This window comes from Schistocerca serialis, chromosome 4, assembly GCF_023864345.2.
Source record: "Schistocerca serialis cubense isolate TAMUIC-IGC-003099 chromosome 4, iqSchSeri2.2, whole genome shotgun sequence".
Classification (NCBI taxonomy): Eukaryota; Metazoa; Arthropoda; class Insecta; order Orthoptera; family Acrididae; genus Schistocerca; species Schistocerca serialis.
The window spans coordinates 795,510,311-795,534,120 of record NC_064641.1 but is presented as its reverse complement, the minus strand read 5'-3'; the positions used below and the strand labels follow the sequence as shown (position 1 = coordinate 795,534,120).

Sequence of the window (23,810 nt, the reverse complement as noted above, 5' to 3'; positions counted from 1 at the left end):
AAACTAATATAGGTAGCTTATTAACGTTACTTATTTAATGCTTTTACGTCGAACTGTGGTTACATACGGACTTTCATCTATGTGACAGCTTCAACTTTTTGTCCAAAAGCAGATTTTGAACGTAGTATTGCTCTAATCAAGCTGAGACCTGTAACTTTTAACTGTGACATACATTTGCATGTTCTGAACAACTTTTAGCTTTGTAGTCTTATTATTCATGCCATTTATTTTTTTCTTAAGCTCGTATATTTTGTCTAACATATTCATTTGATCTTTCTGAGACCTTACAATGTTAATATTAATATACTGAAGCATACACTGATGAAGTTTGGAAAAGTTATTTTAATTTTAATTTTCATTCTTAGATACGGTGCAATCCTTTATATGTTAAGCCCAGGCAGGTGTGTTATGACAGTGTGGTGCTGGTAATAGTGAACTGGGGCAACCCCTGGCACACACGCTTGCCTCTGCACCTCTTACAATGATACAGCGCTTGTTTTGCCTTGTCACCCTCCATTTATCTTTTTGAAAAATTTATTTTTGAACAAAATTAAACATTGTAAACAAGTGATGTTACTATAGCCGACTGCTTTTAAATGGAATTGATTTTAGCTAAATTTTCCTTATTAATGTACCCACAAAGTTAACCATATAGAAAAACATAATATAGTGGGTTTTTACAACCAAACTTTACCTGAATGAGGAACGCACAGAAACATTTCACTCCTTTACAGATTTTTGTAGTACTCACTCGTTTAACCACAACTGTAAGTGCTGTGATGTGTGTCTCCTTATGAACCACTTTCACTAAAACATTTAAGGTAGATGGAGGGAAGTCACTATGGTTTGTGTCCCTCTGACAGTCTTACAAAAATGGAAAGGGGAAGAGTCACTGTTGTTGGTGTCCTCCTAGCTTTGTTCTCCAGTACAGCTTGTAGGATGCCTTTCATGGAGCCTCCACATCCCTGAGAAACAGGTAACATACCCTAAGTTTCTGTTCGCAATTTATATCTAAGGGAGGACAAAACACATTCCATACTCTAATTTCCTTCTATAATTAATTTAACAGTTATCAAAAAGAATTTTTCTTTTTTAAAATTTTATTATTTGAAAAAATTTATTATTTGGGAAACTTGTTAATTTTTCGGAATGGTTATTGGCAATATGTTGCTTCATAAAATTGTGATGTAACTCTAGCTCACTTTTCCTTGTTATTTCATTATTGTACTTGAATCACTAACTTTGCCTTTTTTTTAACTACAGCCATTGTGCTCTGAAAGTCAGCATATGTCTCTTTAAATGTCACATTTTGGGCTAGTTTGCAATTCACTTCGTTACTTTAGATGTTGCTTTACTTAGCAAAACGAGTAACCTTTGTAAGCTCCGTCTTCATATGGCTCAATTATCGTACGGATCAGTACGCTAAAGGAGTCATTTGTCCACCAGCAGTTACTTTGCTCTGTTACACACATAATTAAAAGCTGTTTTCATTATAACATACCAGTACTCTACAATTCACATTCTTAACACCTTCGTTTATCTGTATTGTTGTCTGTATGTGTCAGTATTTATCTATTAATTGAGCATTTGCTTTAAGCAAGATTACGCGTTTCTCAGTCCTATTTTATGAGACAGGAGGGAATTAAATCCCAAATTCCACAATTTTACCATATATATCAGCCTACTGACTTCATTTCTCATACTTCTCCCTATTTTCATTTATTCATATATTTCACTTTCCTACATATTCGATGCTTCTTTCTCCCATTTATCTTCGTCAGCCTACTGACCTCAGTATTTGTATATATTTTTGGTGTGATCCTCACACCACATTTGTACATCTTCTTCAGTTAGCATCAAAACACTTTGTCTTGCCTCTATTGGCACCATATTAGTACTCTCTATCTGCAGACAATCTTACTTCCAACATGAAAATTATTAATTTATGCAGAGCGTATTCTTTCAGATTTTAGGACTTTCCAACTTCAGTTATTTCTTTTAATGCAAAGTATCTGTATTTTTGCGGATATTTCATATTATTCGTTAATTTTAGCCATTATTTTTCAATGAGTGATGCTAAGAAGTTAACTGTTATTTGAACATTTAGAACTTGCTATTGCAAACTACCTCTTCTATTCTCTTATAGGTCGTCAATTGGATATAGTCATTTTCAGGAATCATTCTTACTTACTAGGAAGATATTACAAACTAAAAGCATATGGACAACATGAAGGCACATATTCATTACTTACTTTAGGTAAATAGAAGAAGAGAATGAAACTTGAAAGGGGAAAAAGATTCAACTAGTGGGACTGCACAGTGCGCAAAACTGTGTGTCCACTTAAGAGTGGCACACTCTCTGCAGAATCTAATTACTATCAATTTTGAAAAGGCTTCAGATCTACAAGGTTTCATAGACCTATTCCAATCAGTATGCGTTTGCATGAAGCTTAGCTATTGTCCTGAATGCTTCTTCATTAACAGCTTCCATTCTCACAACATACATCTTATAAAGTGTTTTAAAAATTTCTGTCCAGGCTTTACATTCAAATGACATGTATATCCATTAACTTAACCAAGCGTCTTTGAGAATACTTTGTGATGAGTGGTGAACATTTCCCCTAATTCTACTCTTTATCAGAAGTCTGACCTATTGACTGTATCCTAGCCTCTATTTCTTCCAGAATATAGTTCTCTTCTGCATTAACATTTTGCACATTATTCCTAAATTCAGTATCTTCCTGCACATATCCCTTATTTCTCACTACTATGGTAGGCAGTTCCCATGCTTCATTATTACTGCCCACATAATTTCCAATGAAAAGCTCGATAATCCCTTGAGAATCTGTTCTGTTAAAGTTAATACTAAGTGGCTCTGATCAAAGTTAATCTTTCCTTGATATTTAGTTAAAAGGGCTGTACCAATCAACATTTTGGCACACAACCTGAACACAATTATACAAAGTGATCTATTATTATGTTACCTGTACCAACTAATCTAAAAGATTCACGTTGCACTGACCTAGAAACTTTTCCAGTATCACCTGTTACCCTTAAACTGCTTACTTTCATGACAGTTAACACATTCTTATTGGGAACAGAATCAAAGAATGTTGGGGCCAAAGCACTGGCTTCGCCACCACTGTCGAGAAGACAGTGCACCGTTATTCCTGAGATGTTAGTTCTTGTAATAGTGTGAGTTATTCTAGTTTGAACAGGTTCCTCATGAAATTGTCTCCAACTAAAGTAAATTTGTTCAGTTGCAAGTACATTTGTGCGTAGATTCACAGAGTCATCAAACATTACGTCTGTAGCTGCTTTTTTCCAACCTGTCCACCTGTTTTAAATCAAAGTACTTGATGACTTCCTGTCACGTCAGCTAAACTGTTCTCTACCTCTGAGCAACTGCGTCCCTGTGCAACATTGCTACCTTTAATACTGTTGTCTGCTTTTACAGTTTGACAGTTTGTGGCAAGTCACTATAGCTAATACGTTCCCTGACCTCATTATTATTGCTACTCCTTTCATCTTTACAATTCCTCTTCCTCAAAACCTTGCAAAACTGACTCTACTTCCTCTACCAAAACTTCAGCCTTCAGATTGCCATTATTGTCATCTTCATCCTCATATGATTTATCCCACGTAATTTGTTCTTCCCCATTATCTGTAGCATTTTCTTTTTCCTTCTTGTCCCATTTTTCTGATGTGTCCAAAATTCTGTCAGCTAGATAATGAGAGCGGTTTAGTACATTACTGTTACTGTCCTGTTATCGGTTGGTGTGTGCTAACTTTCTGTGGGCTGTTTTTTGTTACTGGCTGTGTTACTGCTTCCACCTGGTGAGCACCAGTTTCCTAATAGAGGGGACGTAGTTTCTCACACATGGTGAATTATGTTCATTTGATTCAGATTCAGATCGGGTAGCATTCTGGTCTCCATCTTGTCTCAACTATACATTATTTATATTTCTGCCTTTGTCATAATAATTACTGCAAAAGCTCAGTGGCTGTCTACCTCTTCTTCATCTAAAATGGCATTCCATTCTTCTAACATTCATGTTCACACTGTCATTATTTCAATTGTTTATATGACTGTTAGAGGACCTATTACTACTCTGCACCTGCTCCACAACAGCAACTACTCTTTCCACTTTCTCTAGATACTCAATTAACCTAGCCACATTATGTCTAGGTGCAGAAATGATTTTCTGCCAATACCAAAGCAGCTTATCTACTAGTCCCATGATTATCCTTTGTCCTTTCTGGTTTCATCTTTTCTGTCAGATGTGACAGCTGTGAAACCCACTTTCCACTGGGCACTGGTGAGTGTGTGCAGTAGCTTACAGTTCCTCAAGTTTACAGTGGCTAATGTTCACAATGTAGTTTCCACACTCTTGAGCAAATCTTAACACTGTTCTTGCACTGGTTTCAGCATATTTCATTTCAATATCCTGCTAGTGTCTATAGAGTTCCCTATTTTGTACAAATCACTTTCACAGTATGGTTTGTCAGCCAATGAACCATTTCTGGAGTGGCAGGTAAATAATCAAATGGTCGGTACTTCATTATGTCATAACACTTGAATGGTCTGTGCACGCTTTACACTTACCTTCACTGTTTACAAGAGCCTGAAAACTATTTTTGTGGTCAGCTAGAAAGCAGTGGAAAACATACTGACCATAATTTCCAGTTTGCAAGCCCACATTCCTCGTTGTGCTCACTGAAAGAAAATGTTCCTAGTTGTTGTTTATTCAGTTAGATCAGGACCTATAACTGTAAGTAAAAGTTTTTAAGTTTTAACTGTTTGATATATTCTGTAAAAGTTCACACGCACAAAATATAATAATATCTCTATCAGAAACTGTACTACTAATAGTTCAGAGGTGACATCTACAGGCAGTTCCACATCAAATCCAGCAGTTTCATCATTATTACGTGTGGCGCACTAACAGTTACTGCCATGAAGTTTAAGCAATCCAGGATTTTCAGACGTTTCAGCAACAAATGTTGAAAGCTGTGCAAACCAACATAACAGCTGCTGTTCCTGAGTACATATAGTACCACCCTCATTCAGGACTGTAGCCTAGTGGATCACCTCCATGGGAGACAACCATGACACTCCTCCATATTCTGGCCCTAGAAAACCCGAACCGGGCACACATGGTAATACACACCTGGAACACCAGTGTGTACATGCTTGTAGGGAACAAAGGACATGTGGACACATACAGGTGGCACATCAGGTCAGTTGACACACTGAAGTGTTTTGAATGTCATCATAGCCAACTGACGGCATCATTACCGGTGGTACACACTGCATTAGAAAGCCCACCATTGCCAGTCCCACGCGTTCAAAGATATAACTTGCATCCAAGAAAACCAGTGGCAGTTTCAGTGGATGCAGACTTGGAGATGGAATCTTCCTGCAGGTTCCACAACTACAACCAATGTGCACACATTGCCATGTCCAAATATGATGGTGGATGTTCCCAGTTTCTCACACCAGCCAGCAGGCGTAAGTGCAGAGACACAAACTATACCACTAGTTCACCTCCTGAAACAATCTAGAACACTTCTGGCCATACACCTCCATTTCAGGGAGAGGGACAGATCTGATATCCTGGTCAGTGGTTTCAAAAGCTCGCCAGAGAACATGAAACTGGACCTGGCCTGCAGGGCAAAGTTGTCACGTCTGAGTGCCAGCATACCAGCTGCAGTGCCACATGTCATTCGACCAGCCATTTACGGCCTAGAAGTTCCGCCATGCAGTGACTTTTTGGACTTTATATGTAGTGCCATCTTCCAAAGCACTGTAACTACATAAATGTGTGTGCGTGGCCACTGCCTAGGCCAAGAAGATATAATGGCTGCAAATAACTTGGAAAAACATTGACACTGACTTCTTTTCCTGGTTCATGTCACTCTTGCACAAAGTGGTCATATGTTCCTGTCTTATGTTTTATTGCCCCCCTCTCTCCCCTCCTTCCCCCCTCTCCCTCCCCCCCCCCCTCTCTCTCTCTCTCTCTCTCTCTGTCTCTCTCTCTCTCTCTCTCTCTCTCTCTCTCTCTGTCTGTCTGTCTGTCTGTCTCTGTGTGTGTGTGTGTGTGTGTGTGTGTGTGTGTGTGTGTGTGTCTGGGCACATAACTTAGTGAATCTCTTCGTCTCTTCTGTGTTTGTTCTGCTACACAGTATGTGGCTGTTTATATTATATATTAATACCTTCTTGTCCCCCTTTTTCTGCAAACATCAGATTTACCACCACCTCCATCCCAGGGGGCTCACCACTCTTTGGCGGGTTCATGCTTGGCTACCACGTGGCCCCAGCCTTTGCAGCATTTTTTCTCTTCCATGCTGCATGTCTATCCTCTTGCTATTCTTTTTCCCCTCCCTTGGGGAACACTGAGCGAGGTGGCGCAGTGGTTAGCACACTGGACTCGCATTCGGGAGGACGATGGTTCAATTCCGCATCCGGCCATCCTGATTTAGGTTTTCCAAGATTTCCCTAAATCGCTCCAGGCAAATGCCGGGATGGTTCCTTTGAAAGGGCACGACTGACTTCCTTCCCCGTCCTTCCCTAATCCGATGAGACCAATGACCTCGCTGTTTGGTCTCTTCCCCCAAACCCCCCCCCCCCACCCCCCACCCCCTCGGGGAACATGTTTGGGATGTTACTGGGAATGTTTTGCATGGTCTGTCATTGATGTAAGAACAGCCTCACCTTTGTTTTTCGCTCTCTTTTCCTTTCTTTGTTTCCCTTCTTTTCTCGTTCATCCACTTTGGCATTTTTCTTCTTCCTCCCTGTGCGCTCCTGAAGGACGGCCCACATGTCTGATGCGTAACAGGTGACTGGGTAACGCATAATTCCCAGTGCTGGGTTGAGAGGTACAGTTTGCACGTACCCCCTGGTACAGGCCAGACCCAGGGAGGGATGATTGCCTTAGCTGCAACCTTCCCAAATTGCTGATTGGTCCCTCTGTCTGGTGTTTGGGAGATGTGAACAATCACCTAAGCCGGGTGTGCACCCTTGTGAAGGGAGCCCCCAGTTGGTAGGAGCACACCATCAGACACGCCGGCAATCATGGAGATTTTCTTGCAATGAGTCAACCATCTTCCCAATCCAAGTTTATGATACGTAAACATAATGAGGCTAATGATTCCAAGACCCTTCCTGCTGCACTACAGTTCCTTGTAGTCTCATGTACTGAAGATCGTCAGTCCTTCACCATGGTCAATCAAGTTATTATTCAGAAAGGTTTTGATACAATTCCCACCCCTGTGAAATCCTGCTCTCGTTTATGGAATGACACTTTGTGTTTGGAGACTGCTTCTGATTCTCAAGCACAACAACTGCTTGCTGTCTCGCTTCTCCATGGCTACCCTGTTCGGGTCGAGACCCATAGAACTTTGAATTCTTTGTGTGGTGTAATGTACACCAGGCTGTTTGACAGTCTAGCTGAGGCCGAAATCCAGTCTTATCTCTCTGAACAGGATGTCATTGCCATCCATCATGTAATGAAAAAGATAGATTCCTCCTTAGTGCCCACCTGCACTCTTCTCCTCACCTTTGACAGAGTGGTGCTGCCATCCAAGATCAAAGCAGGTTAGGAAATTATCACAGGCTGGCAGCACATTCTGAACCTGATGCGCTGCTACCAGTGTCCAGTGTCATCGTTTCGACCACACTAAAATGTCTTGTCGACACCCAGCCAAATATGTAATCTGTGGTAGGGATGCGCTTGAGGACGATTGTCCGCCTCCTTCTCTCCGCTGTATCAACTGCAATGGCGGCCATGCCTTCTCCTCTCGGGATTGTCCTTTGTATCTTGATGAGCGGGCTGTCCAAGAGATCTGATAAAGGAAAAAATGCCTTACTCAGTAGCTCGCAAACCGCTGGTTAGTTGCAAACCCTGTGTGCTCCTCTCTGTCACCTATAGTTTTGTTCTTGTTACTCCTTGCTCCATGAAGGACATGGCCATGCAGACTTCCAACCTCAAATTCAGCTCTGAGGTTGTGAAACCATCCGGTGTCAAGGTAGCATCACATCCCTCTGTCCAGCTGTGCAACAAACTGTCAAACTCTCACCTCAAGGGACGAAGCCACCAGCTACACAACCAATGGGCCCGAAAGGACAGGAGGAGTACTCCTATGTAGACTTCCTGCATCCCTCCAGCCAAACAACACCAGAGTCTTCCTCTAACTGGAAAGGCTCGAAGTAGTCCACCAAAGGCGAAAGGTCTTCTCCTTCGCCAACTCGAAGATCCTCTTAGGCGGTCTCGCCCCATGGTACCTTAGCCCAGCCCACCTCCGTATTGCCAGTGTGCACCACCAACCGTTTTTAAACATTGGACTCCATGGACCAACCACACAAGCAAGCCATGCTTCTGTGAACCCCATGGAGCAGGAGCCTCCTGCTTCTGTGCTCTGTAGTAGCAACTTTACACCAGCTGCCACTCGGCAGCCGCTGAGTTGACACCCTTACATCTCTTCCTCATCATGACTGTCCTCCAATGGAACATTCGCGGCCTTTGGTCCCACAAAGAGGATTTACGGCTGCTTTTAGCATCACAGCATCCCTTTGTACTCTGCCTTCAGGAAACAAAATTAGGCCCTCATGACCGCTTTGAGCTTTCGCATTACTTAACGATTCGTTTTGACCTTCCCCCTGAGGTCGGCATTCCATCCTATGAGGGTGTCATGCTGCTCCTACGGGATGACATTCATAGTCAACCCATCTCCCTGACTACCAATCTTCAAGCTGTTGCAGTTTGCCTTTTTATCCCCCACCTAACTTTTTCCCTATGTACCATTTATGTACCTTCGTCATTCACTGTCACCAGGATAGACTTCCTTCACCTTATTGGGCACCTTCCTCCTCCATTTTTGCTACTCGGTGACTTTAATGTGCATCATCACCTTAGGGGGTTCTCCCAGGACCTGTCAGAGAGTTGCCCTCTTGGCTGACCTTCTTAACCAGTGTAAGGCAGAAGAGGTCAACACTGGAGCATCCACTATCCTTTCCTACTCCTCACACAGCTATTCCCATTTGGACCTATCCTTTTGCACTGCCCAGCTTGCCCATCATCTTGAATGGTCCGTTCTTTCTGACACCTACTCGAGCGACCATTTCCTGTGTGCTATCCTTTTGCTGACTCCTATCCAATCCACGTGCATGCCCAAATGGCAGCTTACTCTGGCTGACTGGCAGCTTTACTCCTGCCAGGCGACCTTTGAAGAAAAATATTTCCCCAGTTGTGATGCCCAGGTGGAATATCTCACAAAGATTATCCTTACTGTTGCAGAACATTTCATTCCTCGCAGTTCCTCTTTACTATGTTGTGTCCCAGTCCCTTGGTGCACTGAGGCATGCCATGACACAATGTGTTCTCTGTGTTTTTAACTGTCATCCTACGATGGCAAACTGCGCTACTTATAAACAGAGTGCAAAGTGCAAAGTGTCATTGCGTTCTTCGGGACAGCAAAAGAACTACCTGGATTTAATTCACTAGTTCTTTTAACAGTCCCCCCCCCCCTCCCCCCTCCCCCCTCCTCTGTCATGTGGGCCAACCTCCGATGGCTCTCTGGGACCAAGATCCAGTCCCCAATTTCTGGCCTGAAAGTAGCAGATGTTATTGTGGACCCTATTGCTATCTCCAACACCGTGGGCCACCATTTTGTGGAAGTTTCGAGCCCTTCCCACTATCACCCTTCCTTCCTCCGTTGGAAACGAGCAAAGGCGGGTCAGGTGATACCCTTCTCTTCTCCGAATTGTGAGTGCTACAATGCCGCCTTTACTATGAGGGAGCTAGATCATGCTCTTAGTTCATCTCGATCCTCCACCCCAGGGCCAGATGCCATCAACATTCAGATGTTGCAGCACCTTTCTGTTTTGGCAAGCACTTTCTGTTTAACACATACAACTACATCTGGGCAGAGGGAACATTTCCTGGGTGCTGGCATGAAGCCTAAGCCCGGTAAGGACAAAAACTGTCGTTCTAGCTACCGCTCCACCTCTCTTACCAGCTGTGTTTGCAAGGTGATGGAATGTATGATTCATGCCCGGCTGGTATGGTCGCTCAAGTGTCTCAATGTACTGACGAATGCACAGTGTGGATTTAGTGTGTTCATTGGTTAACCATCTCGTTACTTTGTCCACCCATGTCATGAATGGTTTTGTGCGGAAATCCCAGACTGGCAGTGTTTATCAATTTGGAGAAAGCCTAAGACACACGCTGGAGAACTGGTATCCTCCGTACTCTTTATACGTGGGGCTTTCATGGCCACCTGCCCTGTTTCCTTCAGGCATTTTTAAAAGTTCGAGTTTTCAAGGTGCATGTGGGTTCTTCCTTGTCGGACACCTTTACCCAGGAAAACAGTGTGCCTCAGGGTTTGGTCATGAGTGTTGTCCCCTTTGCTATTGCCGTTAACCCTATAATGACCTGACTCCCACTGGGCATCTCAGGCTCCCTTTTTGTTGACGATTTTGCCATCTATTGCAGTTCTTCACGGACCTGTCTTACTGAGCAGCGTCTTCAGTGATGCCTTGATCGTCTTTACTCCTGGAGCATCAACAGTGGCGTTCACTTTTCCACTGACAAAACCGTCTGTATGAATTTCTGGCAACGCAAGTGGTTTCTCCCACCATCCTTACGTTGTGGGCCTGTTCCCTTCATTGAAACTACAAAATTCCTGGGGCTCATGCTCAATAGGAAACTCTCTTGGTCCTCCCATGTGTCTTATCTGTCAGCCTGCTGTACACGGTTCCTAAATGTCCTACATGTCCTCAATGGTACTTCCTGGGGTTCTGATCAAACCACAGTCCTTCGTTTGTACTGGTCCCTCGTCCATTCGAAACTCGACTATGGGTGCTTTGTTCATCTGCATGCCCATCCCTCTTACGCCATCTCAACACTATCCACCACTGTGGCATCCGTTTCGCTGCGGGCATCTTTCACTCTAGTCCAGCTGAAGCTGCTGAACTACCACTGTCCTACCGCCATGACGTTCTCCTCAGCAGGTATGCATGCTATTTGTCTGCCACGTGTGGCCACCTATCCTATGTCTCCTACTTTGATTCCTTTGATCGTCAGTATGGGGCATGTCCCTCTTCTCTGTTACCTCCTGGAGTCTGCTTGGCACTTGATATGGCAGCTTAACTACACACTACCTGCAACTTTCCTGGTGGTTGTGACCCCTTCACCACCTTGGCTTCGTGAAGTGGCCCATGTTAACCTTAGCCTTCATTCGCTTCCTAAGGACACTACCCCAGCCTCGGTCTATTGCCTTCAGTTTCATGACCTTTGCATGGAACTTCGCGATAGTACCTTTGTATGGCTCTCGGACTGACAGTGAGGTTGGGTGTGCCTTCATCATTGGCACCCATGTCTTTCGCTATTGCCTTCTGGCACACTGCTCAGTGTTTACAGCTGAGCTCTTCGCCTTGTATCAGGCTATGGAGTACATCCAGTGACAAAGCCTTTTCATTTGTGTTCTCTTCTCAGACTCACTCAGCACCCTTCAAAGTCTGTTTGCGTTGTACACCACCCATCCCTTAGTGCAGCGGGTCCAGGAAAACTGTCACTTGCTCACTATCAGTGGAGCCAGTGTGATGTTTCTGTGGTTCCTGGTCATGTCGGTCTGCCAGGAAATGAGGCTGCTGCCAAGGCTGCAGTTCTTGTACCTCAGACTGCAAGTACCTATATTCCCTCCGATGATCTCTGTGTCGCCATCTGTCGGGTGCTGGTACCCCTTTGGCATCGCCAATGGTCCGCCCTTAACGGGAATGAGCTCTGGCTTATTAAGTCTCTCCCAGCGGCTTGCACGACCTCCTCTCGGTCCTCCCTCCAGGAGGAAGTCATTTTAACTAGGCTGTATATTGGGCACTGCCTTTTTAGCCATAGTAATTTGCGAAGTGGTGCTGCCACACCACTTTGTACACATTGCGCCCCAGTTTTAACTGTTCGCCAATTCCTGGAGGAATGCCCATTTTTTAACCATTTACGTTCCTGCTTGGGTTTGCCGTCTGATTTATCAGCCGTTTCAGCAAATGTCGCACGGGCTGTCGACTGTGTTTTACTTTTTATACACCAAAGCAATGTGGCAAAGGCCATTTAATTTTCAGTTTTGTGTTTTTAGCCCTTAGCTGTCTTCTACTATGTCAATTGGGCCTGAAGTATAGTCGTTTTTTAACTACTTTCTGTTGCCGTGTTTTCTAGTTTTGACTTTTACATGTATGACCCCAGTTGTTTTTTGCACCCTAAAGCAAATCAAAACCAAAACCAAGCAGATTTACCACAATAAAGAAGTAGAAGCTTTAGGGAACACTTTTCAGTATAAAGTATAGTAACATACTCATATTACCATTATATTTTTAGTATATTTACTGTAAAACAATAATGCTAACATTTTGATCATATTGTTGTAATAAATATGTGTTTTTCACAGGGCTGAACTGGAGGATGCTCCAATCACAACATCTGCCATGAGGGAACTGGAAGCGTCAAAGCAGGTGCTCAACAACTTGGGCCGGTACAAGAAATCTGTGATACGAATTTACTTCCCAGACCAGCTAGTTTTACAAGGCACTTTTGCTCCTCATGAAACAGTCAGCACTGTGGCACAGTTTGTAAGGGGCTTCCTTTGTGATCCTGAATTACAGTTTTATCTTTGTAAGTTACAGCAGCTCACACTTCTTGTTTAATTTATAAACACCAAACACTTCCATAATTTACATGTAACTGCACAAAATATTAGATTGGTAGTAACATGAGTCTCTAATTATGATCTCTTGTAAACTTGCTGTTATGGTATTGATATCCATTAATCTTGCAAATGACACCACGAACAGTAAGTAAATACACATTGAAGGGAGAGAGTGATTTCTGTAGTTTAAGATTAACTACTTCTCCTCGCCTCTACAGTAGTGAGTGTAGGAGTAGGCATAGCTATGTATTGCAGCAGGCAATCATGCTCACTCGTTCAGAAATGCACTCAGGGACATTCTGTGTACATCTGCATATAAAAACTTAGAGTTAAGATTTGACAGTATTATGAAAAGGATAGATTGCCATTCACCATAAAGATAACACGTTGAGTTGCAGATAGGTGCAACAAAAAGACTGTTACACATTTAGCTTATGGCCAAAGCTCTCTCCAGAAAAAAATACGCACACTGTACATTTACACAAACAAGCACACCTCACACGTACATAAGTGGCCAGAATCTGTGTGTCCTGCTTTTCTGCAATCACTGACTTTTTTGTCTTGTGTAATTCTATGCAAATTTTCATTTTAGAAGTAAAAGAATTTCATATTAAGTTATCTTTGCATATCTGGGATCTATCTACACTGAGAGTGACTTAATTTTCAATTGCATTAAATGGAAAGTTTACTTGGGAAAACTATACATTTACAAAAAAACATAATGGTAGGCCAGTACTTGCTTTTAAGAGGTGAAATTCGAATGCTGCCAGTAGGCACATTTAAAAGTGAAAAAAACTGTTCCTGACTTGTGAAACTGTTAATTCCTGTCCCATGGAGGAATGAAGAGTATGTTTTGGAAAGTCAGAAAGGTCCCTCTCATCCTGGAATCTGCGTGACCTGACCTGTTTTTTCTCTGTCCCTCTTAATGGGCCCATCAGCAATACTGGTATTTCACCTTCTGAATGTAAGTACTGGGCAGCCATTCAGTAATTTTATAGTTTCCTCAAGTGAATTTTCTTTGGGATACAATTGAAAATCACACAACTGAATGTGGCAATAATTTCAAGATATTTCTTAAACATACAATGTATGTAAACACAAAACATACAGTGAAAAATTATAGTTGAACATTAACAAGTAGAGTACTGAGGAGCCTATAAATAAAATAACAGGTAACATTTATCATCCTCCATCTTACATGTGAGTGCATTCAAGTTACACCACCTCAGATTGTTTTTTTTTATCAGAATTGGAAACCAATAGAAACATGTGGTTTGTTTTAAAATATGCATGCACTCATTGAGAGTGAGTGACAGAGATGGCAGCACTGTATGGCTCACAGAATCCTAGTGGCAGCAGCAAGAGTGAGGACTGTTTTTGATACTTAGAATGGCGATGTTTTCATTACAAGGAAAGTGTCTAATCATTTTTTTCTCCATAGGCATGGTGTTATACAGATTGAAATTCATTACCAATTGAATGAGATATACAGTGATGGTGTCATGGATGTGTCTAAGGAGTGTTTATGGGTTTGACAGTTCAAAGACAACAGATCATTGTGTGACAACAAACCAATACAATCTTGGCCTCACACCAACCAGTCTAATGACCTGATGGAACAAATGGAGGAAGTTGTTGTGTAAGATCACTTAAGGAGTGTGGAACACACAGCCTCCAAAGTTGACATTTCCTTGGATCTGTACACAGAGTCTTGCATTGAGACCTGAAAATGTGAAAAGTGTCCTCCAGATAGATGCAACGAATGCTGACAGATGACCACAAGACTGTGCACGTGGCATGTTGCCAGGCAGTGATGACAGCATGAATGGGACATTATTTTCATCTATTGTGACAATGGATGAGATGTGGATGCTGTCTTTGAACCCTGAAATGAAGTGCCAATCAGCTCATTGGAAGTGCACACATACTCACCACCACAAAAAAAATTTCGGGAAATTTCCAGTGCTGAAAAAATGCTGGTGGCCATGTTGTGGGACAGCGATGGCATAAACCTTACTCATTGTATTCCAAAGGGCACTGTGCTGACAGGTGCATCCTACCAAGATGTTTTGAAGAACAAGCTCTTTCCAGCATTGTGTGAAATACAGCTGGAAAAGATTGCATATGTGCTTTTTCACCAAGATAGTTACCAGTTGCGCCTGTCTTCTTGTATCATAAGCATTAGGTACAAGTGCAGAACAGAATGATGATTATTTCCATTATTGAGGTTATCAATATTTACACCTTTACAATAAAAACCACTTAATGGAATGTATATACACAGTCCCTCAATGTCACTGAACGTATTATTTAGTTTTCAAGATGTGTTCATATAAAAATGGATGAGGGGGCAGGGGCATTAGGTAAAACACACATAAGAAAGAATAATAAGCACAAAGAAAACAGACCCATCAACCAGAATATTTTTAACACACACACTGAATTAACAACTACTCCTGTCTTCCTCCCCCTTCGTCCTCACAACAGGCGGGTCCTCCCATCATGGGGTACGAGTGACCTGCTCTTCCTTTTTAAACTTCCCCTGTGTATTCCTCTCTCTTCAGTGAGTTAGAAACTGATAGTTCCAAAAGCTAGGATAGTGTGTGTGTACCCTTTACATGTCTGTTGAAAGTATTAAATATGGAGAGAGATTGGGTGATGGTACAAAGTCAGGGATAAGAAGTTAACTTTTCCTATGATATTGTAAACCTGTTAGGGCTTGTGAAGGAGTTCAAAGTCCAGTTGAAAGGAATGAATTGTGTCATGAAAAGAGATTATAAGATGAACCTCAACAAAATTAAAATGAGAGGAATGGACTGTAGTTAAATTACATCAGGTGATGTTGAGAGAACTAGGTTAACAAATGAGAAACTAAAAGTAGTTAGTTTCGCTTTTGCAGAGCAAAATAAATTGATGATAACTGAAGGAGAGAGAGAGAGAGAGAGAGAGAGAGAGAGAGAGAGAGAGAGAGAGAGAATATAAAATGCAGTATTGAGAAAAAAACTGAAAAGGAAGTATGTTAGCATGTAATATAATTTTAAATATTAAGAATTCTTTTCTTAAAGTATGTACCTGGACTGTAGTTTTGTATGACAGTGAAAGGTAGATGATACAACAGAACCATCATTATGAGATCAACCCCCCTGCCCACTACATTGACACTGATGTTGTATCATGCTACCAGCTTAATGAAAAGAGTACAGACACACTTGAAAAATTCCCCATGACAGCCCAGAAGGTATCTAATGAAGTAGTATGATATGCACTTTTTGGTTGCTCAGAGCACCTGTACAAAGCTATGGAACCTGCACTATGGACTTTTTCTTTGATGTGGCACAGACTTAATGGGTATTTCTGCTGGCCATGGAAGATTCTGAGGGTTGGACTATGATCCCTATTACACTCTGGTCTCAAGGTACTGCATAATGTACACCGGGTTATGGAGGATGGAGGCATTGGCAAGGCTTCACATATATTGACGAAGTACTGATGCTGACTGAATGTGAGGTTCAGGCCTACCTGACATGTGCAAAACACCTGGAATCAGGTGTGATGTTTCTCCCCATGGCCTGTTCCCAATCAGCATGGTATTACATGCATATCACTTTGCAGGCTCATTCAAGGAGACTGTGGCTGCTTGTGGTGGACATATTCTTGATAATTTCCCATATGTTATCTGTATATTATCAATTACATCAGGAGCTACAGTCTGGGCACTAGTGATGATCTTCACCATAAAAGGAGCGCCACAAATTATTGTATCCAACAATGACCCATTGTGCTTATTAGCAGAGTTCCAACAAGGAGGAACAATACAACACATCTGACCCTCCCTCTTTATAATCTTGGGTCTAACACAGAAGCAGAGCAGTTGGTCAGAATGTTTAAGTCACAAATGAACAAAATTATGATGGCAACCTCTGAGAAAGCCTTAATACATTTTTCCTCTCTGCAGTCTTCACAGCTATATCTGTGCTGCAATACTGGCTCTCTAGTCTGGGTGGACCCAATGGGTTGTCATTAGATACAGAGGATGTCAGTTTGAAGTAGTGACTGAACAGCTTCAGCTTCAACTGAGATGATTGCATGATGTTACGCCAACCCCCACCCTCCCCAATATCGTTAAGGCTGATGTAATTACCTAAGTCTGCCCCACTGCCGGCTACGCCATCCAGCATTCCTGTGTCCAGGTGACCATCTCCCAGACTTCTACACTCCTAATCTCCACTCCAGCCAACACATACTTAGAACCTATACCTATGCTGAAGACCCACTGAAGTTCTGCCCTCATGCTACCAGTTGTCACCAAGCAATTGGCAGAGATTCCTGCTTTGCCTTCCCCCCTGTTTTTCCAGTGCTAGTTTCACACCAAGCATTACTGGCCATAAGGGCTGGTTAAAGGGGGAAGGGATCTAATATCCCAATACTGAGGTGCTATGGAAACTGACTCAGAGCAGGATGGCGATATCATCAGCATATGTGGCAAACAAATTGCATAAGGATGGCCACTGGTCCATTAAAGTAATAAAATATGAGGTCTAACAGCTGCATTGGCACTTTGTATCTTGTTGTTGAACCCTCAGCAGTGCTTTTAACTTGCCTTCTGGGCCTAGACTTGAAATGGAATGCCGTTAATTTTATATTTTATGATTTTGGCTTTGCTCAGCTTATTTAGCTCTCATTACTTTATTCATAATGTTCTCCCTCTAGGGCTGATTTTGATAGTCACAGGTTACATGGTCCATGTCAGTGACCTACCCAGTTTATGCCAATGACAAATATAATATTTGTACACTAACTCATTATTCCATCAAATATATGTTTCTTTATGAAATTCATAACAATAAGATATTATTAATGGTAGTGCTTGTACGGGAAAACATACTGACAGTGGAAGTGTTATACAACAATTCTATTCTAGTCAAATATTATATTGTAGCTTATTTCTTTTTAAATCAGTTACAGCTCCTCCAAAGCAAGTACTTTCAGATGACCTACATCTAGTAGAAGCTGGCCTAATTCCCAGTGCAGTGATCCACTTTGGATCAGAGAAACCTGCTGGGGATGGATCTTATCTGAAACCTGACATCATGAATCGGCTGACATCCCCCAATGCAGCTTTAAACATAGCTAGTCGTCACAGGTAATATTCTTCCATTATCCTTGCTATATGGATTTCCATTCAGATGTTTAATATTAATTTGTGTTATGTCAACTGAGCATTAAAAACAGATCTGCATTTTGACCCTTAACATACCAAGCTGGGTCCTCTATGGACCTCAGAGAGTGATTTTCAGTGATACTGCTGCAACTATAAGAACCAATTTATTCTTGATTTTTATATGTATTCTGCATCCGTTTAAGATATATATTGCATAATTAGATCTATAATGCATTTTTATAAAAATTAAAAAAAATGAAAACACACTTGTAGTCGTCATTCCAGGACTTGATGTAACTATGTTACATAGCTGAATGGATTTTTTTATACGTAATGGTCATATAGTTACAAAAATGGCCTGCAAGCAAATCCCAGATGGTGACACTTTTCAGATGCTGGATGAATGTGATCTAAATGATCCAGTTGATGTCTTGAGAAAACATGATGTGATCTTTATTCCAGAACTATTGTGTCAGAATCAGAAGATAACCTTGAAGTGAATTCAGAAGAATTCGACATCGTCATCGAAAATTCTGGTGGGCATTCCAGTGGAGCAGAGGAGTTTATTTGAAAGTCGGGACAAAAATGGAGAAGTTCAGTGCTCCCAATTAACCCTTTGTTGTCAACATAACATTGTCAAATGATCTCCCGGAACAATGCGTGCAAGTGACGTTGCACCCACAGTGCCTGAACTTTTGAACATGTCCTGTGATGACCAAATTGTAGATACTATATGCACCTTCACCAATGCTGAAATGTCAGGTGTTGTTTTCATTACAGTACAAGTGCTGCTCTAAGCAGAATGAGAATTTGTGCACATACAGATTCTGTGAAAAAGAGAGCACTTTTTGGTGTGCTACTGATTGCTGGAGCTCTTTGTTGCCTAGAGGAATCAGTATCTGAAATGTGGACAACGTACAAAAATATTCATTGATCAATTTTTACTGCTGCCATGTCACATAATCAGTTTGTGTATATTATTCAGTTTATCAGGTTTGAAGATAAAACAACACATCAACAGTGTGTGTTAAATTTAAATATACCTTTAAATATCCAAAGAAGCTTATCTGGGGAACCTCCTACTCTACTAAGTTGGGGGGGGGGGGGGGGGGGGCATGGTCCCCTCAAGATCCCAGCTTGGTATGTTAAGGATTAACAGTGACATGCTTGATACTACATTGTAATTGTTTTTTTCCAATAAGAGACAGATAAGATCATTTTAACAGATTATTCAAAACACTAGCTTCTAAAGGTAATGAAAGCCTCCATGATCCTCTGCCTCTGCCTCGTTCCCGTTTCTAGTATATCTGTGTCTGTGTGTCATCCATCATTCATTTGCAGCTGGGTGATTACCTAGACCTTTACTACTTCCTCCTCCTCTTAACAGTTGATAAGGAGAGGAAGTTGCTAGCTTGTGATGTAGCACTGAACACATTTAGTTACATATTACGGAAAGATCTAAAACAATCTCTTACAGTTAGTGGATCATCAGAGGAGATCTGGAAGTTGTTCAGGTTTCATATGCTTTATTGACTAAATTCTGCAACAGGCTTGTGATTTCTTGTGATCATGCTGCTAAAGTAACTTTTTATCACTGTTAAAGTCTGTAGTCTGTTTGAGCCTCTATGATAACTTGGAAATTGCTTTTATCATAACCTGTTTCTTATCACTTCAGTGTGTCTTTTACAAAAATTGCAACTTGTGCACCCTCCCATCATGTATGAGGATCATGAGTGTTGTGATATACCAAGGACAGAACCCACTGTGGGAGAAGTATTCAGCAGTAACAGAAGAATAAGGTTTTCATAAAAATCCCATAAACAGTGGCAAACATTGGATGCTTGCAACATACAGTACTCCTTTAGCAGAGCAAATGTTGCAACATCACAAGAGAGATAGATGTCTTCCCTTCCTCTTTCCACACAGCAGACTCTTCAGTTGGAGACGAGCACTAAACCACCTACTTTATTCTTACTATTATCCGGCTCTGATTCATACTGTTTCACATAAATCCCCCTTTCCCCAAGTTGTCATTCTTTCTAGTGTCTATGCGTACTTTTATTTTAACACCGCCCACTATCCACACTTATTTAGGTATTTTGAGTCTTATATTTGCCTTTATGTTCCAACTACTTCTGTGTAATTTTTTTTCATATTAGTGCATTTATATTTTCCAGTGCTCTTGTTGATCACACTACAACTAGTAATTATGTCATTACACTTTTCAGATAAGTAAATAACACTTCTGAATTGTGGAGTATTTGATGATGCTACAGTGTGTAACTAATTGTTTGTCATGTAGGGACACACCCCATGTCACCCAGAATCGGGAAACTGTAAATACTGATAAGCCAAGCACTAGTGGGACGCAGCCACATCACTCTAAAGAGAACCCAGTTCACAAGTCAAGCCAGAGAGCAGCTACTGTTTCTTCGGACATACATCCAAATAAAATACCTAAGTGGTTTAAACCATTATAATGTTTTGTTTATAATTGTAAGTTTTGGTTTGATTTGATGTTTTATCCATATTTTTATTAAAACTGCATGTTCATAAAATTACTATTTTGTCAATATATTTTACCTGAAATCTGAAAATTATATTTATTTCATTGTAAATATTATATTACTTTGTAATATTTAAATATCCCTGTATCAGAGTAACAGGGCAGCTGTAATAGCAACAGCCAAGTAGAAAAATAACTTAGTCACACATTCTGTTCTGTTCACTGTCGTAATATTGTTCTGCTATCTCAGGTGTTGGTTACACTATCAAGTGTAACCAAGAAAATTACTATTGTAAATTGTATTGGTTACATGCTTTGTTTCACTGTGCTGATTATTTTATGCAGCAGAGGCTAGTAGTGAATGTGCGCAGACAAGTGACCAGGCTATTACGATCCTGCAAAGCATACTCAACATTATGTGTTAGCAGAGAATGTGGGAATTTATGCAGTATGGAACTTTACAGATGTTACTGCTGCAACCACTGCCCTCTTTTATGCTGCCTACTGTGCCTACTGTCAATTTGTTATTCTAGGTCATATTCAGTTAAATCACTTATGTTTGGAGAAGTAACATCTCACACATTTTGTGGAAAATGTTGAAACCCTTGTTAATGTCAAACTAGTTGTTTTCTCTTAATTATGCTGTTGAAAATAATGGAAACAGATGCTGCCAGGTGACAACAGCTGGCCACATGTGAGCAGATTTTAGTAACATACCACAGATATTTCCAACAGATTCTGGAAAAACTCGAAGGCCCGTATGTATGTTAGTGGACACACAACCTGCAGTACGTTACTTGCCTTTCTTGGAACTGACAATCCCACTTCACATGAGTGGATTTCTATGATGGGCCGTGTTCACAAAGTCAGTGAGTTTTTTGTGGTTTGCAGGTGACAGGAAGCTTTAGCTGCTACGAGTAATGGAGGGATTGACCAAGGACCACTTAGAAAAACTTACTACAGCATGCCTGGTTTATGGAAATTGACACGTGAACTGTACATGAACAAGAATGTAAAAGATAGGACATACAAAGAAGTGGCTGAAACATTTGTAGATCTTATTCCAGTTGAGAACCACCTAAACCACAAAATTTGAATGTAATTGTTGATGACTCTATCGGAGCTCATTAAAATGATTAGAGTACAATCATGTTTCTTCATTCAAGATATATTCTGGCTCTGGACAGCCTTTAGCAGAAACAATGATGGAACTATTGACACCTTCTGATGGAAAGTGGTATCACCTCTACATAGATAATTATTATAACAGTGTAGAACTTGCAGAGAAGTTACTTGAAAATTTGAGTTTGTGGAACGATATGGCATAATAGAGGATTTCCGGAAAAATTAAAGTGCACAAGTCAATGTGTTTGAAGATTGTCATCAGCAGAAAGGTGAAGTACTCGCACAGGCATGGAGAGCTTCGAAAACTAAAACATACGAATGATCTCTACAGTACATAATGCCACTTTGACTGACACTCAAAGAACATGTAGAAAAACCAATTACACAATAAAAAAAAACCTGAAAGTGTATTAGACTACAACAAGGAGTGGATTGGGCAGACCAATATTTGAGTTATTATCCGATATACAAAAAAACTATAAAATGGTCAAAAAAGGTTTGCAAGTACCTCTTTAATTGTGCATTATTTAATGCATTCAGTACATGTCAATATTTCAATACAGAACACAAGAGTCTCCGATTTTATTGAAAGTGATTCATGCATAAAAGACCATGTACCTGCTTCTGAGCAAAACTTGGAGGTTGCCACTACATTGCATCTTGATCTGGTTGACAGACTTTCCGGTCACATAAAGCAACATAAACTAATACTTATTTCCAAAACAAAGAAACTGATATGTATGTTCCAAAAACAAAAAAAGAACAACAACAGACTTAATGTGCAAGTCTTGTGGAGTTGCATTACATCTTGGAGACTGTTTTGCTGCATATCACACGAAAGAGAAATACTAAGTACCAAAGACAATCCAAATAAACACATATACGAAACAAACAAATTTTATCTTCTAACTTTATTGTAAGTAGGGGAACAAGGTTGAGAACTTAGGAGAACTAATGATGAAGATTAGTAAACCTTAAAAATTTATAATCTCCCAATAATGTCAAGAATGGCTGGTGACAAGCCAAGTAACCCGAATTAGTGCTGCCGGTGCCAAGCGAATCAATTTGTACGGGACATGCGGACGGCTAAGTGTTAATATATGAGAGAGAATAAAGCTATTCCTGTATTGAAGACGTGCAAGTACTCCGTATTTCCTTTTTAAAATTATTTATTGTTCAGTTTTGGAATTGGGATTATGACAGTATGTAGGGAGGCACATATGACTACAACCAACCTTCAGAATTTCAGCATTGCTCACAAAAATACCCATATATTCTTGATATTCATTTACAATTTTGGTGGGATGTTATGAGTTGAACTGATCAATATTCATTCTATGCAATACAGCTTATGGATTTACTGAATAATACCAATTCTGAAACACAGAAATATCGAGAAAACTTAACTTGGAGTAATCCTTGCAGTTTACATTTTTAAGAACATTGATTAAGTGGGTGCAAAACCATTTGTCATTTTGTTCTTGGCCAACATAATTTTGACACAGCATTATATAGCCAAGAACTTTTTCATGGTGGATGAGCAAGTTCTTTGATCACCATAATGAGACTTTTATGTGACTGATCCAGCACTTGACAGTAATGCTGGATCACTATGGTACCTTCCTATAAGAAATGGATATTGCATGTTGGGTTCTCTCCAATTTTACTATCTTCAGTCATGGTAAAGACGCAGTCGTTCACTAACTCTATTGTTGATTTCGCTTAACAAGAAATGAACTTTGTTTGCACATTGTTGTCAAGTGTGTACCTACAGATAATAGAACAAGCAAAATAGAGTTTATGATAACAAGCACTCTGACCTAACAGATCTTTAGATTAATCAGCAAATGTGCCAGGAAGCTAGTCACAGATTCCAAAAACTGACTATTCTCCTCCTACTGTAAGTTAGCTCATTAGTATTTGCCAGAGATCTTCCATCCTGTTGTGAGATTAGGACATGTACTTGATACGTCTGCTGGTAGCCACTTTGGTCAGTTCACAGCACCCGCATCCCAGTCCCAGGCTGAGGGAGAAAGTCCAGCCCGTTTCAGTGGCCAGGAGAGAGATGGACATGGGGGCTTTCTGGAGCTATGCAGGAGGTAGCCCTTGCCTCGCTTAAGAATGAACACCTTGCGAAGAGCCTGGTGGACAGTGAGTAGCATGCCAAAAACTGATGGACCCCAGCAGCTACTGGGATGGAGCATAAATACAAAAATGTTAAGAATGTACATGTAGAGATGTGTGAATCTTCTGGCTGGCAGCAGCTGTTTTTACGGCATAAAAAAGCGAGAATGTATCAAGAATTAAAGACCCCCACAAGCA

General features: G+C 40.9%; 1 protein-coding gene across 1 annotated transcript in view; it reads left to right on the top strand.

The window, feature by feature from the left end:
- LOC126473385 (tether containing UBX domain for GLUT4) overlaps positions 1–20,982 on the top strand; it is a 61,859-nt gene extending 40,877 nt beyond the window's left edge. The window contains exons 7-9 of the mRNA XM_050100393.1: positions 12,439–12,662; positions 17,656–17,839; positions 20,160–20,982. Of these exons, the coding sequence (XP_049956350.1) occupies positions 12,439–12,662; positions 17,656–17,839; positions 20,160–20,337 (586 nt within the window). The 3' untranslated portion in view covers positions 20,338–20,982. The remainder of the gene's footprint in view (positions 1–12,438; positions 12,663–17,655; positions 17,840–20,159) is intronic.
- Positions 20,983–23,810: the final 2,828 nt, after the last annotated feature.